This window comes from Mustela lutreola, chromosome 1, assembly GCF_030435805.1.
Source record: "Mustela lutreola isolate mMusLut2 chromosome 1, mMusLut2.pri, whole genome shotgun sequence".
In the NCBI taxonomy this organism is placed as follows: Eukaryota; Metazoa; Chordata; class Mammalia; order Carnivora; family Mustelidae; genus Mustela; species Mustela lutreola.
In genome coordinates, this window is record NC_081290.1 from 244,601,603 (window position 1) to 244,622,165 (window position 20,563).

The 20,563-nt window shown below is 43.5% G+C and overlaps 1 protein-coding gene across 1 annotated transcript in view; it reads left to right on the forward strand.

Moving 5' to 3' along the window:
• Positions 1-17,818: 17,818 nt before the first annotated feature.
• The window catches only part of PDE3B (phosphodiesterase 3B), a 182,370-nt gene continuing 179,625 nt past the window's right edge, over positions 17,819-20,563 (forward strand). Inside the window, exon 1 of the mRNA XM_059136918.1 lies at positions 17,819-18,911. Within this exon, the coding sequence (XP_058992901.1) occupies positions 17,928-18,911 (984 nt within the window). The 5' untranslated portion in view covers positions 17,819-17,927. The remainder of the gene's footprint in view (positions 18,912-20,563) is intronic.

Here is a 20,563-nt window from a genome sequence, read left to right on the forward strand (position 1 = left end):
CTGGCCATTCCTGTCCCCAGAAGCTGTGCACTCAGGAGATGGAGTAAACATCTCACTGAACTATAAGCTATGGATACTGGCAGGGCGCTTTGGACTTCTTGTGTCCAGGGGCCGGCAGGTGAGAAGAGGACTCACCATTTTGGCAGGGGTACCGCACCTGATGATCAGGAGAAGATAGTGCTGCTTCGACACAAGAGGGATAGGAATGTGTTTGGAAATCAAGTGACCTACTTAGAAGCCTCCTGGACTCCCTTGGTCCACTGTAACTGGACTTGACAGTCCGACTTGAACAGGGTATGATTGCCAAGAACCGAGGCTCATCAGAAATGAAGGTTTGGGGGCGCCTGGGTGGTTCAGTCGGTTGAGCATCCGACTCAGTTTCAGCTCAGACGATCTCATGGTCCTGGGATCCAGCCCCGTGTCAGGCTCTGTGCTCAGCACAGAGTCTGCTTGTCCCTCTCCCTCTGCTCTTCCCTGTACTTTCTCTCTCAAATAAATTAAAAAAAAAAAAAAAAGAAAGAAAGAAAGAAAGAAATGAAGGTTTGGATCACACCATGAGCTAAAGTACCTGGCTTGCCCAAGTGGTAGCCAAGGGTGATGGGAATTGGGAATGGACAATAGAGGAGCAAGAGGATGAATACCACTTGTAATCCCAAGACCAACTGCAGCAATGGGGGCTTTGGTTCATCTTGCTAACTTCCTTCTTCTAAGTTTTCTGTCAGGAGGAAAGTCCTGTAGGAATCATGGAGGATATGTTCTCTAAAACTGCACAGAGAGCGGATTTCTCCATGGCACAGGGTGGACTGTGACAACCACAAAAATGTGCCACTCAAACCGTTGTGGGGAGCAAAGGTGACCATTGGACCTAACCCCACCCTCCAGATCCACCCCTGTTCTTGCACTGAGCTAACACTTACCTTGGGCTTCCCCTAGCCCAACAGTGTGGTGGGGCTTCTACTGGAAGCCTGTTTCTGGGAGACAGGGACTCCTTTAACAGGAGACTTTGTCTCAAGGTCTCACTATTGGCCTGGTTGAAACTTAGAACTGTGCTTGAGTATAAAGGTCATTCTACCTAATTTTCTTTCCTTCCTTCTCTCTCTCACTGGCGTCAGACTGGAATCACCATCTGAAAGCACTCCTTGCTTTCTCTGAATTTCTCTCCTTTATCCTTCATAGGCATTTCCCCCCAATAAATCCCTCACGTGTCTAATTCCATCTTGGCGTCCGCTGCTTGGAGGACACAGACTACCACAGTGTTGCTGGGGAAAGGAGATCTTAACTAATAGGAAAATGTAGGGTACAAAGAAGACAGACTTAAAATCTACCTTCTTGTATTGGGTCTCTAGAAATTGCTCATAAGGTATTGACCTTATTTTCTATAAATATCAATTGACGATTTCTTTATTATTTTGCTACCTGAAAAAAAGGAAGTGCTAGCAAAAGGAGAGAAAATGAAAGTAAAGGAATCACTTCCTCTATCTTCAACTGCTCTTTCACTACCCCCCGGTCCCCATTACAGTTTCTCTTATTACTTAAGCTGTAGCCCATTGTACAGTCTGGCATTCTGCAAACTTAATCACTCGGCATCTCGAACAAACCTGTTCCTATCACTAGAAAACCACTCAAAAGTGTGAACCCTAAAGAACCACAGGCATAATCTTAGTCCATATAAATGGGAGAATTTTGTTACTCCTACTCAATTGTTTGAGAAAGAGAACCAGACATTAGGAATCTGTACAGGATTTCGAGCTCATCGTTGCTATTAATATTTGGGTATATCTCTCAAATTCTTGAAACCATATCATACTTAACTAGACAATAGGGGTAAAGCTCTTGACTTCTAAGCTAAAGAAAGATATTTGCCGAGATGGGCCTTTTACATTAATAACCATACTTCATGGTGTATGAATATGTGTGTGTGTGTGTGTGTGTGTGTGTGTGTGTGTGTGTGTGTGTGTAGCAAAACAAGCTTAAGTTTTGGGTTTGGAAGATCTGAACTCAGCCCTACAACTTGTAGAAACCCAGGTTAAGTCCTATTGCTTTATTGCATCTTGCTGACCTCAGAACTTGTTGCAAAGTTCAAGTGCAACAGAGCATGTGAAAAGGCTTTGTAAATTATAAAACACCATATAGAAGTGAGCTTTTATGATAGTAATGATAATTAAGGATCTTCTTTGGCACCGTTTCTGATATACTACAAATCTACATAGTTTGAGAGAAACAGGAAGCTAATTTAGCTGTCTAATCTACTAGGGCTACTGTAGCAAAATATTATAGACTGGGTATCTCAAAAAACAAAACTTTATACTTTCAGGGCACCTGGGTGGCTCAGTTGGTTAAATGTCTAACTCTCAGTCTCAGCTCAGGTCTTGATCTCAGGATTTTAAGTTCAAGTCCCATGTTGTGCTCCATGCCCAACTTAAAAAAAAAAACCATAGTTTTTAAATGTTAAGTTAAAAAAAAACAACCCAGGGTATCTGGGTGGCTCAGTGGGTTAAGCCTCTGCCTTCGGTTCAGGTCATGATCTCAGGGGCCTGGGATGAAGCCCCGCATTGGCCTCTCTGCTCAGCAGGTAGCCTGTCCCCCCTCTTCTGCCTACTTGTGATCTCTGTCAAATAAATAAATAAAATCTAAAAAACAAAAACAAAAACAAAAACTGAGTACTTCCCCAATTCTGGAGATTGGAAGTCCAAGACCAAGGTACTGGCAGGGTTGGTTTCTCTTGAGGCCTCTCTCCTTGACTTGCCGATGGCCATCTTCTTGCCATGGCCTCACCTGGCCTTTTCTCTGTTACAGGTATATCCCAGGTGTCTCTTCCTCTTCTTATAAGGACACCTGTCATGATGGATCAGGGCCCTACTCTCACAACCTTACTTACCCTTAATTACCTCTTTAAAGGTCTTTTCTCCAAATATAGTTGCTTTGGGAGTTAAGGCTTCATCAAATGAATTTTTGTTGTTGTTGTTGTTGTTCAGTCCGGTAAACTAATCGTTAAAGATGTTCAAGGCTGTTCTAGGCCCAATCAGTACTGCCTTGGTCTACCTCCTGATAGTGTCGTTTCTGGACCTCCCCCATCAGGATGTTTGGTAGAAATGCAAATGTTTGGTAGAAATGCAGATTCCTCCATCCCATCTTGGGTTTATTAAATCAGAATTGTTGAAGCTCAGCAATCTGCATTTTTGCCATTTGGATGAATGTTATTTAGACGATTTTTGTGTACCGCAGTTTAATAAACATTGACATAATGGAAAACACATAGAAGTTTGGAGTCACACTGTCTGGGTTTAAATCCTTGCTCTCCCAATTACTAGATGTGTAAACTTTGCCAAAATACATCGCCTCTCCATGCCTCAATTTACCTATATGTAAAGTGAATATTATTACTACCTTCAGATTGTTGTGAGGCGTAAACATAGAGGATTAGAGTATATTTCACGATTTGTTTTTTTAACTTATTTAAATTTCATTAGCTCGGTGCTTAGTGATTTAAACATTTGTATCATTCTTCAACTTTATGTCCTGCTAAAATAGTAGTTCCATGAAAACTTTCTTCATTTAATGTTCTGTTTTTTTCCTTGCAATGCCTTCCTCTCTCACCTCTAATCTTACCCATCCTTTAAGATGAACTCTAAATCCCACCTATTTCATGGTGTCTTTCCTGATCTGCATTACAATCTGGCTATCTCTTAGTGTATTCCATTTTGCATCATAGTTATTTGTATATGTCTTGTTGCCTGCTGACTGCTGACAGCTGACCCCATCCTAAGCACATACAGGTGTACAACACACTCACACACACACACCCCATGTATTCCTTGAGAGGAACTAGAATAGGGTTTCAATGAATAAGTATTTGCCAAGTGACATCAAAGATGGTCTACTTTTTAAAAAAGATTTTATTTATTTGAGAGAGAGAGTGTGTGAGAGAGCACAAGCGGGGGAGAGGCAGAGGGAGAGGGAGAAGCAGGATCCCCGATGAGCAGAGCCTGTTATGGGGCTTCATCTCAACCTGAACTGAAGGCAGCCACTTAACTGACAAGCCACTTAGGTGCCCTGGTGATCTACTTTTTTTTAAAAGATTTTATTTATTTATTTGACAGAGAGAAATCACAAGTAGACAGAGAGGCAGGCAGAGAGGCAGGCAGAGAGAGAGAGAGGGAACAGGCTCCCTGCTGAGCAGAGAGCCGGATGCAAGACTCGATCCCAGGACCCTGAGATCATGACCTGAGCCAAAGGCATCAGCTTCACCCACTGAGCCACCCAGGCGCCCCAGGTGATCTACTTTTTTAAAGCTGTAGGTCTGGTTTAATTCTTTGCAAACTTACCCTCTCCATGCTCATGATATACTAGAAGAAGTAGCTTATGATTTAGGGTCTGGTAGTGTACAGAAAAACTGGAAACAGAATTTTGACAAATGTAAATGTGTTCAGGAAATGACAGTAACATTTTTCTCAATGATTACACCCAAGTGATTGCATGAAAGTGAATCCTAAAGGGGAGTAGATTTTGCCATCTCCAAATATGTCTTTTTGGCTTAAGATTATTTTAAGCTAAAGGCAATCAAAACCCAGCCTATCCAGGAAAAACTCTTTACTTTCCCCTCAGTTGCCTAAATTTACATTGGAAAGGGGGCCTGGACCAGGAAGACAGCTATTAGTAGGAATATCTTTTTACCTAATAAATGTATCTGCGTAACAGGACAATCTTTGTTTTCTAAACATCTCCTCTGTCTGCCTGGGACTTGCCTTCCTCTTTTGGCTTTCCTTAGTTTAGGATCTTATATAAACTTCAATTACCTGGCTGCTGTATTTTTATGGGGTTCTTGTATGTATGAATTTTGTTTTTCTCCTGTTAATTTGTCTTCTTTCAATGTAATTATTGGGCAGCCAAAGAACCTAGAAGGGAAGATGGGCAAATTGGTCTGCCTCTACCACCCCTTGGTTCTTAGGACTCTGTGGCCAGAGTTACTGCCTGCAGTGTAGCTCTGGAAGAGTAAAGAGCTGGAGAACGAGGTTGAAGAAGGATGAAGGAATTTTGATTGTTAGAGAAACTTGGAGCCTACAGTTTATTTTGAAACTATTTTTAGTAATGATTTAGTCAGGTTCATTCCTATGAAGGCTTGGAAATGTCTGGTCTATTTTATAGCACAATAAAACCTCATGGTTTCCTGGTTGGCTGGTATTTGTTTAAAGAGAGTGGGTTGCTGGTCCAGACAACATGTGAGAGGTTATAATGAGAGGAAATCTGATGTAAACCTTTTCACCTGTAAAAAGGAGAAGTTACTGAGGAATGAAAATCAGCCATACCCATGAGGTTTATTGATTACATATCATAGTTTTGGTTTATTTAAAGTCTTGTCCATATTAGAGTGGATGTTAGTCATCCTTTCAAATATGATTACACATCCCATCCCCAAGAGACAGTATTAAAATCTTGAATTTATATAAGGGTTCTTGTTTTTTTTTCACAGTTTGCCCTTACGTTTAATGTAGTTACTGAAGCACCAAACCATGCTAGAGAGTTGTCACTGGGAACAGTCCAAGCAAAACTGTAGTGAAGACTGATGGTAGGTTAACTGGAACACTGCATTGAATCCTGGTTATTTAGTGGGAAAAGGATGTTAAACACGCTTGCTTTTGTGTGAATTATCTGACCAGATATATTTTTTTAAATCCTCTAAATGTGCAAATCTACCTCTTGTTTTGATTAGATCTAGTGGCTTATTTACTATTGACAGGGCTGGTGAAAGTATTGCGATTTTAAGCAAAGAATGTTGAACAAGGGCATTTAAATGATCTTATCAAAGGAGTCTTCTCCAAAAATGACTTCTCACCAACCTCAAAGGGATACAAGAAAAAAAGAATCAGACTAAGACTGTGCTACTCATCAAAGCTAAATAGTAACTGCTCAGTTAAAAAAAAAAAAAAAAAACTTTCAGGGATATGTTAGACATTTATTGGCTTCTGTATCTGTCTTGTATTCCTTTATTTGTAGGACAGCACTATGAATATGAAACAAAGGCTAGTTTAAACCTATTTTATAAAAGTAGAGGAAAGGAGTCACCTGGCTGGCTCAGCTGGAGGAGTGTGTAACTCTCTATCTCAGGGTTGTAAGTTCGAGTCCCATGTTGGGTTTAGAGATTACTTAAAAATAAAACTTAAAAAAAAAAAAAAGATGTAAGAAAGACTATAGATACACTATTAATGAGAATGCTATTATTTTTATACAAAAGAAAAATGTGTGTGTGTGTGTGTGTGTGTGTGGTCTTTATATTGTATCAGTAAGCTATTTAAATGAAGCCTTTTAGCTTAAACTAACAATAAATATTGATGAAACTAAAGGTAAAACATTTTCCTGGCCAAACTTTCTAGAATGCAACTTATCCTAATGTTCTCATAAATATGAATTCATTCTTCAGTCTACTGCAGTCTGGTTTCTGCTCCTATCCTGGCAGCTCTTCCATATAGGGTCAATAATGACTTCCTCTGGATTCTTTCCTTCCTCATCTTAAGAATGTGGCATTTTATGTATTTTGTCATTTTTCTTGAAATGTCCTGTCCTTACTTTTGTAAAGATTATCCTTCTAACTTTGCCACTTCCTTTTCAGTCATCCTGTTGAGAAATTCTTTTGCTCCCTATCCTTTATAAGTTGGTATTCCTCAGAGTTCAGACTCTCTTCTTACAGTATATACACTCCGGGGGAATGTCCCATTTTACTTCTGGCCATCTACTTCTCCCTATAGACTACAGGCTTCCAAACTTTGTCTCTAGTCCAAACTGCTTTCTTGAACTTTAGACTCATACATCCAATTGCCAAGAAGCATCTCCACTTGGATTCAACCTGTTCAAAATGAAACCCATAATCTTTATCCTATGTATTCCTCTACTACTTCTTATACTGGCTAATGGCTTCGAGGTAGTGTAGTCCCCTAGCTTAGACCCAGGGAACCCTCTCTGCATTCTCCTTTCCACCTGTGGAATTGATAAGAAAGTTCTGTAGTTGCTATTATTAATTTCATCCTTCCTTTCCAAATTTACCACCATTGCCTTACAGAGCTTCCATCTTTCCTTTAGCCTACTGTAATGGGTCCCTGAATTACTTTTCTGGCTTTGAGTTCACTTTCTTCCAAACTATTCTTCATGCAGTACCAGCTTTGAGATTTGTAATTGATAATTAAAATCGGTCTGCAAAATAAATTAAAAAAATATAAAATAAAATAAAATCGGTTAAAAAAAAAAAAAACCCCGAATATTTGATCATGCCTTTTCCTCACTTTAAAATCTTTAACAGTTCCTTGTCACTCACAGAATAAATTCCAGGCTCTTCAGAATGGCCTGTAGGACTTCCCAGAATTTGACTTCCACCCCTCTATCCACTCTCGTTTCTCCATGCCCATCCTCCCACCATCCCAAGTCATACCAACCTAGTTACAGAAATGTTCATGCTGTTTCATGCTTCCATGTCTTTGGACATACTCCTCTCTGCCTGGTATGCGACTTTCTTTTGGTCTACTTAGGGACTCCTATTATTCTTCAGTACCTGAGCTAGCACGTCTTTATCTATGAACTCCTCTCTGTCCCACCATTGTACTTGGTAAGAGCTATATTAGAGCATTTCATTCTGTGCTGTGCTTGATTACATGTTTTCTCCTTTAACAAACTGAGGGCGAGGACTCTATCTTATTCATATTTGTATTTTCAGTTTCTAGGGCGATGACCGGCACATGCTGAATGAATGAATAAACTTTTGCAAACATAAATGTTTTCTTGTCTTCACTAAGTTTAATGCTACTATGGATGAAATTGGTTGTTGAAGTTTGATTTTTTTTTCTCTTTCTCCATGTTACCACATATGGGCCTTAAATCAACATCTTTTCAGCAGAATGAAATCTAAGATGAAAGGACAACAAAATTATGACAGTAATATGCAGTCTTCCTTTTAAGAATTAATCATTAAATTTTTTTGCATTTATAGTGCATAATTAGAATAGGACATTACAACTGCTATAGCGTTTGCCTTCTGATGAAAGAGAGTTGCTAATTTATCTATTTGGGTTTTTTTTAAAGATTTTATTTATTCATTTGACAGAGAGAGAAATCACAAGTAGGCAGAGAGGCAGAGAGAGAGAGAAGGGGGAAAGCAGGCTCCCCGCTGAGCAGAGAGCCCAATATGGGACCCGATCCCAGGACCCTGAGATCATGACCTGAGCCGAAGGCAGAGGCTTAACCCACTGAGCCACCCAGGTGCCCCTGGTTTTTTTTTTTTTTTTTTTTTAAAGATCTTATTTATTTATTTGACAGAGATAGAGAGAGAACAAGTAGACAGAGCCACAGGCAGAAGGAGAAGGAGAAGCAGGCTCTCTGCTGACCCAGGGAGCCTGATGTGGGGCTCAATCCCAGGACCCTGGGGATCATGACCTGAGCCTAAAGCAGCTGTTAACCAACTGAACGAGCCACCCAGGCACCCTTATCTATTTGATTGCATAGTTAGTGAGATAAAGACTTAGCTGAGCAAAATAGAATTGAAAGAAAGCCTTGAGAATGAGCTGAACAAATAATATAATCTGGGGATCTCCTTGGCAAAATTCAGAATTGATAGAATCTTGAAAAACACTGAAAGGGTGGGGGAAAGGTAAGGAAGAGGGTAAGATGTAAGAAAAATACATTTACTGAGCATCCAGCAATTTTTAGTCATTTTACATTATTAATTTAATTTAGTCCATGACAATGACCCAATGGCAGAGACACTGTTATCCCCATTTTGTAGATGGGGTGGGTAACCCGAGACATTAAGTGATCTCCAAGGTCATGCAGCTACAAAGTGGTAACTAGATCTGACTGACTAGTTTCCTTCCTTCTCAGCAGGCAGCCCTGACTGCCAAATAAAGTTTCCAGAGCAGCCTGCTGTTGTATACAGCTTACTGACCCACACAAAGACACATTATTTGCTCCTACTTGTAATGATCATATGTAGACGGCCCACTTAGTAGCTAGGAGTCATATAATTACAATGTTATTTCCAATCTCAATGCCTATTTTAAAAAATTTTACTAATGAAAAGAAGACTCTCACATTTATTGATGATGCTAGCTAATGAAGTGAATGGATCTTCCTGAGCTGTTCTTGCAAAGCAAGAGTATACTTCCAGCAGGCTTAGTGGAGAAAACACACTTCTAGATTTTTCTCTGGTGGGCCTTGCTGCCGGCTCCATTTGGAATCCAGAAACAACTGCTGTCTGGGGTAAAAGGCAGTTTGCTCTTGCTGCCTCCGTCTATTGCTTGGCCTGGCAGTTTGTCACTCTCCTGGGCAAAAATCCAGTTTGTGGTAGTGAGGTGGTTTTGTGGCAGAACTCCACAATTAACCACAAGTTCAGTGTCAACGGTAGGCTGCCACCATAGTGGCTGTGATCCTTCACATCTGCTGGGAGAGTCAGAGCTGAAGAAACTACTGCTTGTCTAAGGAGGGAACAGGAAAACTTGGAAGGAGTTTGCATTGCTGTTTATTGTTCAAGGTTCAGGTTTTAGGTTTAATACACAAAATCCAGGAAATTTCAGATTAATAGTTATGTATTTAAGACCTTCATCGGTTGCTTTTTGTAAAAAAAGTATGATGGAATTGTGTCATAGATACAATTGTTGCTGTGAAAATGAGAAATACAGAAAGGAAAATTCTTTTTTTTTTTTTTTAAAGATTTTATTTATTTATTTATTTGATAGAGAGAGATCACAAGTAGACAGAGAGGCAGGCAGAGAGAGAGGAAGGGAAGCAAGCTCCCTGCTGAGCAGAGAGCCCAATGCGGAACTCGATCCCAGGACCCTGAGATCATGACCTGAGCCGAAGGCAGCGGCTTAACCCACTGAGCCACCCAGGCACCCCAGAAAGGAAAATTCTTAATGTAGTAGAATGTATTCTTTCATAGCAAAAGACATCCAGGTGCCATCACTTGAATCACCCACACTCTCTTAAACACTTACGTTGGAAATTAAACCAAATATATATATATATATATCTGTATATTTAAAATAGAAAGGGCTCTTTTACTGATTTTGTGAAAATGGATGTTAACAAAAACGTTTTTCAATAAGAGTATGGAAGCTTTTTTGTATTAAATCATATATTAGAGATTCAATTTAAATTCATTATAAACTGACTAATAAAAAAATCCAAGGACATACAACTAAAGATAATCTGATTTATTAATTTTTTTTTTTAGAAATACAAATACACTTCAAAAAATACTGAGTATTGGGGTACCTGGCTGCCTCTGTCATTGGAGCATGTGACTCTCGGTCTTGGGGTTGTGAGTTTGAGTATTGGGTATAGAGATTACTTAATAAAAATTATTTTTTGAGCATTAACTGAGTACTCTGCTAGTACTTGAGCTAAGATTGAGGAAGACAGAATTCTTGTGTTTGCGTTTGAAGAATATAGTGAAGAAGTAATCATGTAAATAAACAAATATGATTAACAGGATATGAACTTTTATATAATAGTAACAATAAATTCCAGTTCCATATTAGAGCCACACCATCTTTCTAGCCTCCTCATTTTTGTTCATTGTTCCTGTGCACCTTACACTCCAGCCACAGGATACTAGTTGAAATTACCCAAATGCCCCATGATTGTATTCCTCCAGATTTTTGCACTTGCTTGCTTCCTTGGCCCAGATTGTATTTCTCCCTACTTTATGTAGGTATAACTTCTACTCAACTTTCAACACCAAGCCCAGAAATCTCTTTCTCTGACTCTCTAAGAGCATTATTCCTTACTCAGTATTCCCACCCGGGTCTGGGTTAGGTGTCTCTCTGAACTACCAGACCGCACTGAGCTTCCTTACCTTCACATCACAATGCCTATTACAGGAGGCTTTAGTCGTCTTTATATGGTTTTAGCTTCCACTATGAATCCTTCAAGGCAGGAATAATACCTGTCACCATTGTGTCCTTGTCCACCAGCACAGTGCCCAGCACAATACCAGATACTTAATAAATGCTAAATGAATGAATGCATTCATTAAAAAACAGAGAGATTAAATGTTGGGCAAGGGGAGTGACATATAGGAGAACTGAAGAAGTCAAAGGATTGAGGGAATTAAATATAAAGATGAGAGAAGGCAGGAAGAGGGGAGAGAGATAGGAAGATGGTCATACAAATAGGTGAGAGAATTAGAACTGGTAGAGAAGAAACAAATTGTGAAAACAAGCTGGAATAACCATACAGTGAGGAGACCCAGAATAAGAATGATTCTCTTTTTCTTTTTTTAATTTATTTAATTTATTTATTTTAAAGATTTTATTTATTTGACAGAGAGATAGCGAGAGAGCACAAGCAGGAGGAGCGGCAGAGAGAGAGGGAGAAGCAGGCTCCTTGCTAAACAGGGAGCCCAATGCAGGGCTCCATCCCAGGACTCTGGGATCATGACCTGAGCCAAAGGCAGACGCTTACCCGACTGAGCCACCCAGGTTCCCCTCTTTTTTTGAAGAAAAGATTTTATTTATTTGAAAGAGATAGTACAAGCAGGGGAGCAGCAGAGGGAGAGGGAGAAGCAGGCTCCCTGCTGAGCAGGGACTTCCCCCTCCCACCCCCAAGATCATGACCTGAGCTGAAGGCAGACATTTAACCAACTGAGCCACCCAGACACCCCTCTCTTCTTTAATAGATCTGAACCACTATTTTCACCAGTTTTTATCATATGTTCTCTTGTGCTCCTTCAGAGTCTATGGGCATAGGCACTATCTCCCACACAGAGCTGCAGCTTGAGGAAGCTTCTAAAGAACTTTAGTTTTTAATGTTCTAAATAGCATCAGCAGAGTGCTCGGCATATAGTGGGCACTCAGTAAATATTTGTCAAGATGAACTAAAGAGTGAGTCAAGGGGCACGTGGGTGGCGCAGCTGGCTAAGCACTGGACTCTTGGTTTTAGCTCAGGTCATGATCTCAGGGTCTTGAGAGCAAACCATAGGTAGGGCTCTCTGCTCAGTGTGGAATCTGCTGGTCCCTCTCTCCCCTTCTGCTCCTACCTCTGCTCACACACACACACACACACACACACACACACCCCTACTCTCTTTCTCTCTCTCTCTCTTTTTTTTAAGATTTATTCATTTGAGAGAAGGAGTGTGCAAAGCTGGGGGAGTGGCAGGCAGAGGGAGAGGGAGAAGCAGGTTCAATCCCAGGACCCTGAGCCCAAGGCAATCACTTAACCTACTGAGCCACCCAGGTTCTCCCCACCCTCCCTACCTTGGGGGCATCTCCACTTCAATAAAAAAGAAAGAAAGAAAGAAAGAAAGAAAGAAAGAAAGAAAGAAAGAAAGAAAGAAAGAAAGAAAGAAAGACATTAAAAAAATAAATGTGAGTCAAAGTGAGACTCCGATTCTGAGATGAGTATTAGCCAGAAAGAAAATGGGAATTGTTAACATACTTAGACGATCGAGTCGCCACTGCACATTGAACACAGGGACCTTTCTCTGCCAGAGAAAAGCCTATCTATTTGGCTTTCCAATGTATATACATAAATGCTAATTTTCTCATTCTTTCAAAACCTTATAAGGTTTTCATATACCTTAAGGAATGGCTCTTGTTTTAGGAATTTGAATCTCAGACTGGTTAATTTACTGGCTATTCCTGAAAGTTTCTTTGATACTTAGAATTTGTCAGACTGCTTATATTATTATGCCTCAGAAATTAGGGCTGCTTTATTACTGAATTCAGAAAAACTGTATTTTAGAAAGACTGCTCAGTTCTAAGCCTTTTCACAAATCCAATTCAAATCCATTTTTTATGGTCTATTTCGGAGGTTTAAAATCTTTCTCCTCCTTTTCCTTCCCCTTCCTCCCTCCCTTCCTTCCCTCCGTCTTTTGCCCCAGGGTTCTAGGGAGGGGCTTCAGGTCAGAGTAGGAAGTGTCAGAACTGCCCATTTGGGGTTGTCAGCCCTTGGGGGCATCTCCACTTCAATAAGAGCATTCTGCTTTTATTTGCATCATACTTTCTTTTTAAGTTTTAATTTAAATTCCAGTCAGTTACCATCCCGTGATATATTAATTTCAGGTGTACAGTACAGCGATTCAACACCACCATACGTCACCTAGTGCTCATCACACGTGCCCTCCTTAAATCCCATCAACTGTTTCACCACCCCACCTCCCAAAGCATTAGATTGTTTGCATAATATTTCTCTTGAAAAATGTCTTAAAACGCTGGCTAAAAGGCAACAATGCAGAATGGGGACAGCAACAAAAAGCTCTTAAAAGAACTGGTAACCAGGGGCGCCTGGGTGGCTCTGTTGTTGGGCGTCTGCCTTCTGCTCAGGTCAAGATCCCAGGTTCTTGTGATCGAGTCCAGCATCAGGCTCCCTGCTCAGTGGGAGGTCTGGTTCTCCCTCTCCCACTCCCTCTGCCTGTGTTCCCTCTCCCACCGCATTTCTGTCAAAAAGAAAAGAAAAGAAAGAACAAACAAAACAAAACAAAAAAACCTGGTAATCAATTATTCCCTGCTTTTCCACTGCTCTTAGCAGATTTTTAGAGGCTTCTCATCATCATCCTGAGGAGTCAGAGCCCGAAGAGTCAGCTGACCACGCGACAGCAATCACTACTGGATTGAGGCCTAGTCCTCATCCAGCTTCTTTACTAACCCTTCCTTCTTTCATTCCATGATCATAACTCTAATTAATTGTCACCAACAGGTGTGGTTGCAAGATCATTTACAAATATCTATCTATGTATCTATCTGAGAGAGAGCACAAGCAGGGAGAGTGGCAAGCGGAGGGAGAAGCAGGCTCCCTGCTGAGCAAGGAGCCCAAAGCAGGACTCCATCCCTGGACCCCACCTGAGCCAAAGGCAGATGCTTAACCAACTGAGCCACCCAGGTGTCCCCATTTAAAAATACTTAATTTTAGACGGGAATTTCTGGGAGTACCGCTTGAGAAATGGATTTTCTTTACATCTGAATTGTAGTTAGAAAATAATCCTACCTTCTTAAAAATGGTTGAAAGTGCAAGTTGGAAGGATAGTTGCACTTTATCAGAAGATGGGGCAGGTGGGGAGGAGGAGCTGAAAACTACCACAAGGCTCAAATGTTATTCCGCTTCTCTGAGGATGAAGGTTAAGGAGAGAACAAGACAATTTACAGAGAGGGCAATTTCCAGGCCGGGAATGGTGAGCCCCAGAGGACCCAGATGAAGAGGTAGGTGTTCTAACAGTTGGGCTGAGCCCAGTAATCGGACATCACAACTGGTACTTATAAGGTTAGATGGGTGGGCAGGTAGTGGCATCTAGAAGGCCTGTCAAGGGGGAATCCTTCGCTACTAGACTAGTGGACTAGTGTTAGGGGCAGAGCTTTTGGCTCTGGGACTGGAAAGACCTAAACAGGGTTTTGGTTCTTCCATCATTAATCAGGGGCACTATCAGCTTACTGCAGTGGGTACCTAAAATGGAGAACAAGATTCTCATCCTACAAACTGAGGATCATGGGAAAACTGGTCTTGGGAACTTGATAGCAAGGATCCCATTCAGAATAGAGGAATACACACAGGGTTGCATTGTACCAGAACCAATTGGGATCTGGGTGATAAGAATAGAGGAATACACACAGGGTTGCATTGTACCAGAACAAATTGGAATCTGGGTGGTAAGCCCTAGGATCCCATGTCATGGATCATCAAACTGGGAGAATGATTCTGGTAGAGAGTTCGTGGGTCAAGATGTGAGCAAAGGCAAAGTCAAGTAAAATAAGGCAGGGGTAGAGTACTGAGAAAAGTCAAAGTTATGCCGTGACTCTAGATCTTTTTTTTCATGATAGATAACGGTCATGCATTCCTGAACCTAAAGACGAGAGCTAAGTAATTCTATTGGTTGTTTAAATCTGGCAGAAGAATAATAATTTGAACTCTAAGAAATGCAGCTTACTAATAATCTTTGACATGGATTGTAAACAGAGAAGGGAGTTGGTATAAACATGGCAAGCTCGTTCTTTTTGTGCATATTTTTAGTTGAGTAAACTGATGGTCTTTGGTTACGTCCTTATGTTTTATTTTGGAATCCTGTCAGGTGCTGGGGTTGGTGTTTAGAGGTATGCATTCCAAATATAGGTTATTGAAAGAGTTGGGCTTTTAGCCTTATAAAGACCTGGGAAGACAGCTGAAAGAAGGTAACAGAACTGGAGTATGAAGAGAATTTTGAATTTTATTTGCCAGATAATAATTCTTTGATACAAATTCTTTTGTTTTGATTTGTTAACCCTGAGAATTTGCTTTAGGTTGATGGTACAAATAATTCAAAGGTTGTTATTGGCAATCTAAAACACCGATCCTAAGGAGGCCTATATATTTTTGTCATACAGAAATTAAACTTTTTAAGATCAGAAAGGACCTTCAAGGTCATCAAAATTAACATTCGGCAATTTTACAACTGAGGTGAACGAGGCCTGGAAGTGTTATGTGACTTGCTTAATGCCGGGGCCTGAATGGCTGGGCCAGGATTAGAAGCTGTGAAATGAATTTTTAGCCCATTACTATTACCATGCCTATTTCACCTCAGATTACTAACTGAGGCTTCAAAACAATAACTTAATCTGAATTTGTTCTAATTCTCAAATCAGTTTATTCCTTTTTTTTTTTTTTAAAGATTTTATTTATTTATTTAACAGAGAGTGTGTGAAAGAGAGCAGGAGCATGGGGGTTTGGGGCAGGTGGAGAAGCAGATTCCTTGCTGAGCAGGTACCCCCTTGTGGGACTCCAGGGCTCAATCCCAGAACCCTGAGATCATGATCAGAGCTGAAGGCAGATGCTTAACTGACTGAGCTACCCAGATGTCTCGACAGTTTATTATTTCTTATGAGAATTTCAGTAATGTCAGTGCTAGTTTTGCCATGCCTTTCTGTAAAAGCTCAAAATGTATCCACAAAGTTTCGTACTTTAATCTTTGGTAGTGATGAGTGCCCTGCATATCATGTAAAAAAATGTATTCGTTGAGTTGTGTTGAAATGATACTTATAAAAAAACTTCCATTGTCATGATGGAAAAAAGACACCATGGATTTTTATTTATTTATTTATTTTTAAAGATTTTGTTTATTTATTTGACAGACAGAGATCACAAGTAGGCAGAGAGGCAGGCAGAGAGAGAGGGGGAAGCAGGCAGGGAGCCCAATGTGGGGCTAACCCACTGAGCCACCCAGGCACCCCAGGATTTTGATTTTTTTAAGGAAAGCATTTGAGTAATCGATTTGAATATTCTGTTAAGTATTTTTTCCTTTGTCTAAGAGACAGAAAAGGAAAAGGAATTCTGGTCTTTTCTTTCATCTTGGTCAAATGCCTGTGCTAATTTCTCAGCGATTTCTGCTATGTATGTGAACTACAGCCATATACGAAAATGGTCTGTTTCAGGTCCTGGCTGTGGGCAGAGATTAATTGGTGAAAAAATGGGCCTGTTTGTGGGACTTACCACACAGTAAGGTTTCTCATCTCCCTGGAAAAATGTGGAATTAGCTCTTTGAGAAATGCAGGCCTGTCATGGGGCTGAAGGGAGAGTTTCGGTGGAGGGAAACACAGTTCACTCTCTAAGGCCGTTATGATTGGTCAGGTTCCAGAGCAGTCCCTCTGGTACAGCAAAGTTCTTCTCACTTTCAAGTCAGTGTTTCCATGTTGCTAGTTTCACCAGTAATTCACAGATAGCATCTTATTTGGCTCCTTTCGTGGCCAACCCATCCAAACTGGGCAAATGGTGTTGGAGAGGACTCGTAATCCTCCCATCCCCCCCCCCACCCCCCCGCTCCCCCTTCTAGAACACGCTGTTACAGTGAAAGACTTCAAAGTGGAACAACTTTGTGACAACAGCCTTTCTATGTTTAGGGAGCGAGGCACAGATGTGAACCAGTGGGTATGTATGGCAAGGGCGTGAAGTGGAGGATGGGACGTTAGTTCCTCGCCCGTGGAGACAGTTCTTGAGCAAGACAAGGGCAGTCACATCTACTCGGATGCTCCGGGAGAGCACTGCACGTGCACGCTCGCTCCTCAGAGCCTCCGCAAATCTCCCGGGCCTGCTGCGTGGCCCGAGATTCCACGTAGCTGTGGAGGGCCGACCGCGGCACGGTGGTTACGGAATCCTTCGCCATGCCCACGACGGCGGCTGGTCCTTACCGGGTCACAGTTCGGACAGTCCAAGGGCCCACCCCGAACCGGGATGAGTCCGAGCAGGGTCCGGCTTCTCCCCTCCACTCGGGTTTCCCAACTAGGCACTCCCCAAACCCTAGCGGTGACCTGTGGGAGCCCGGCTGCGTGTCTGCGCCTTACCCCCAAAGGGAACCTGCGCGTCTGGGGTCCCGGGTTGGCGGGCTTCTCCTTTCCACCCGGAGAGGACCCCGCCCGCCTCCGCCGGTCCCGGCCGCTGTCCGGGCGGCCCCGAGCGCTCTCTCCCGGGTCCCGACACGCTCCGCCGGCGGGGTCCCCTGCTCGCGTCCGGGGCAGCGGCGGTGGCGGGACGGGGCGCGGGCGCGCGCGAGCGAGCGAGCGAGCGGCGGGCGGGGCGCGCGCCCGGCCGGGGCAGGCACGGGGGGAGGAGCGCCCGCCCGCCAGCCGCCGCTCGCGCGCCCAACGGACCAGCCTGGGGCCGGGAGGTAACTGTTGCAGCCCGCGGGAGCTGGGAGGCGACGCCGAGTCTCCCGTCCCGAGAGGTGTCCGAGAGACAGGGAGGGGGCGGCCGCGGACGGTCCCGAGAGCAGTCCCTTCCGCCCCTCTTCTCCGCCAGCATGTCGCGGACCCCGCCGCTCAGCCGCCCGCGCGGCGGGGACCCCGGGCCGCGGCGGCGGGCGCAGCCCTGACGCGCAGCCGAGCCGGGGGGTGCCCCGAGCGCGCGGGCGGAGGCTGAGGGAGCGCGAGCAGCCGCCGCGGTCCGAGCTGGGCGTGTGGAGCCCCGCGGCCAGCCGGGTCCGGGCCATGAGGAGGGACGAACGAGACGCCAAAGCCATGCGGTGCCCGCAGCCGCCGGAGGGGGCCGGCTCGCCCCCCGAGAGTCTGAGGAACGGCTACGTGAAGAGCTGCGTGAGCCCCCTGCGGCAGGACCCTCCGCGCGGCTTCTTCTTCCACCTCTGCCGCTTCTGCAACGTGGACCTGCTGCTGCCGCCGCCGGCCTCCCCCCAGCAGCCGCGCCGCGGCTCCCCCTCCGCCCGGGCGCGCCTCTCGCTGGGCGCTCTGGCCGCCTTTGTCCTCGCCCTGCTGCTCGGCTCGGGGCCCGGGAGCTGGTCTGCCGGGGCCGCCCGGCTGCGGACTCTGCTGAGCGTGTGCTCGCACAGCCTCAGCCCCCTGTTCAGCATCGCCTGTGCCTTCTTCTTCCTCACCTGCTTCCTGACCCGGAGCAAGCGGGGCCCCGGGTCGGGCCGGAGCGGCGGCGGCTCCTGGTGGCTGTTGGCGCTGCCAGTCTGCTGTTATCTGGGGGACTTCTTGGTGTGGCAGGCGTGGGCTTGGGCTTGGGGGCCCGGAGACGCGGGGGCCCCAGGCGCGGCCCCGCACACGCCCCCCGCGGTGGCGGGCAGGTTGTTCTCGGTGCTGGGCTGCGTGGGCTTGCTGACGCTCGCGCACCCGGCGAGGCTCCGGCCCGGCATCCTGGTGCTGCTCTTCTCCGGCTTCGTCTGGTGGGTCTCCTTCACCGGCCTCGGGTCGCTGCCCGCAGCCCTCAGGCCGCTGCTCTCCTGCCTGGTCGGGGACGCCGGCTGCCTGCTAGCCCTGGGCTTGGATCACTTCTTTCAGATCAGGGAAGCCCCGCATCATCCTCGCTTGGCCAGTGCCTCCGAGGACAAAGTGCCTGTGATCAGACCCCGCAGGAGGTCCAGCTGCGTGTCGTTCGGAGAAACTTCGGCCGGTTACTCCGGCAGTTGCAAGATGTTCAGGAGACCTTCGCTGCCTTGCATTTCCCGAGAACAGGTATGTTACCAGAAAGCACGGCTTGGTAAGGGAGTGCGGTTTTATCGCTTCAATTCCCAACTTGAATTAGCGAACTTGAAAGCGTGTTCACTTCCAGGCTGGGGGTCTTGGGGGGGGGGGATGTTTTGTTCTGGAAAGAATTCCTAAATTACAGGAGGCTTTTTAAACACGCAGAGGTACCTTTTATCGTGGAGTTGAAATGAAAGAGTAGACTGATTATATTGCACTTTTAAAAGACTTTTTGTTCATGCGATAGATGAGTTCTCAGGAATGAAGTGGGTTATTTGCGGTTTAATAGATCGACGACTGCCACTTTGGCATACACTAATGTAGGTCTTTTTTATGCTATTTGTGCTGTTATAATGGTAGTGTCTCTCCAGTGATAACATACAGGCATTAGATTGAATACGTGCCTATGTATAAACTTTAATCAGAGCGGTTTCATTCTTGATAATCGAGAGGAAGAATTAGAGACCATACAATGAATAGCGATGAGCTTTGGAACGGAGGCTTAGAGTAGATGAAAAGGTTGTTGGAAATAATTTTTAAGGATTCGTCCCCTCTCCCATTTCAGTAGTATAGGCCATTGTAATCTTTTACAGACTAACTCATGGTCGTGGGTATTTGTTGCATAATTAGGAGAATGTTGTAACAGTTTAACCTTTAAACTTAGTAATGTCTGTAAAGATGCCAAAAGCTTTTCCTTTTCCCTTTTTTCCCCCTGTAGGTTTTTGTTTTTTAAAGGAATTGAAATCATCCTCAGGGAAGAATTTCTCTTTATGTGGTTTAGAGACTTACTGTTCTGCATCACCAAGAAATCAGCAAATACAGTTGTTATTCATTGAGCATATGCTAGGTGCAAAACACTACATATATTGTCCCAGTTGCTCACAGAAACCCTGTATGGTAGATGACAACCTCAAATTAGAAATGAGTAAATTGAGGCTTAGAGATACCCAGCCTCACACATCCAGTAAGTGGCAGAGCAGGGATTTGAACCTAGATCTTTCAGTTTTCAATGCTGTTTTTTTTAGCAACTAAAAGGATGTGTGTAGAGGCTTTTTGTAGGAGAGTAGGAGTCTGTACCATTGGTTTTCAGACTTTTTGTTTGGTGATATGTTTTACACTGGAACCCAGTGTGTTTGAAACAAAAGTTTCTTGTTCTTGCTACATCTAATGCTCTCTTTTCTTAGTAATTTTCAAGCTACTACACTGATTTTATGTTTAATACTGATGTGTAGTGTTGGGATGAGACCACACTTTGCTTCTTAAAAAGTTTTCTCAGAGACCACTTTTGTAGTCTGTAATTTGGCCAAATGCTATTAAGAATTGTTCAAAATATGTTATGCCTTTTGTTTTCTTAGTTTACAGCCAGTGATACTAGACAATGCTTAGAAAATGTGTGTCAGGAGAAAAACTTGTGGGAAGATTTACTGCAGAGCAGAGTAATACCAGCCCTTTTCATAGATTGGAATGGCATTTGGTTTGACTCTATGTGAATAGGTTGTATTTTTTTTTTTAATAGGTTGTATTTTTTAACAATGGAAAGGTCTTTTAGCAATGTCATCACATTTGAAGACAAGTTTCCTGTACTTAACAGTATTACATTTTAATGTATTTAATTGTAATCTGTTGGCATAGTGGATTATGGC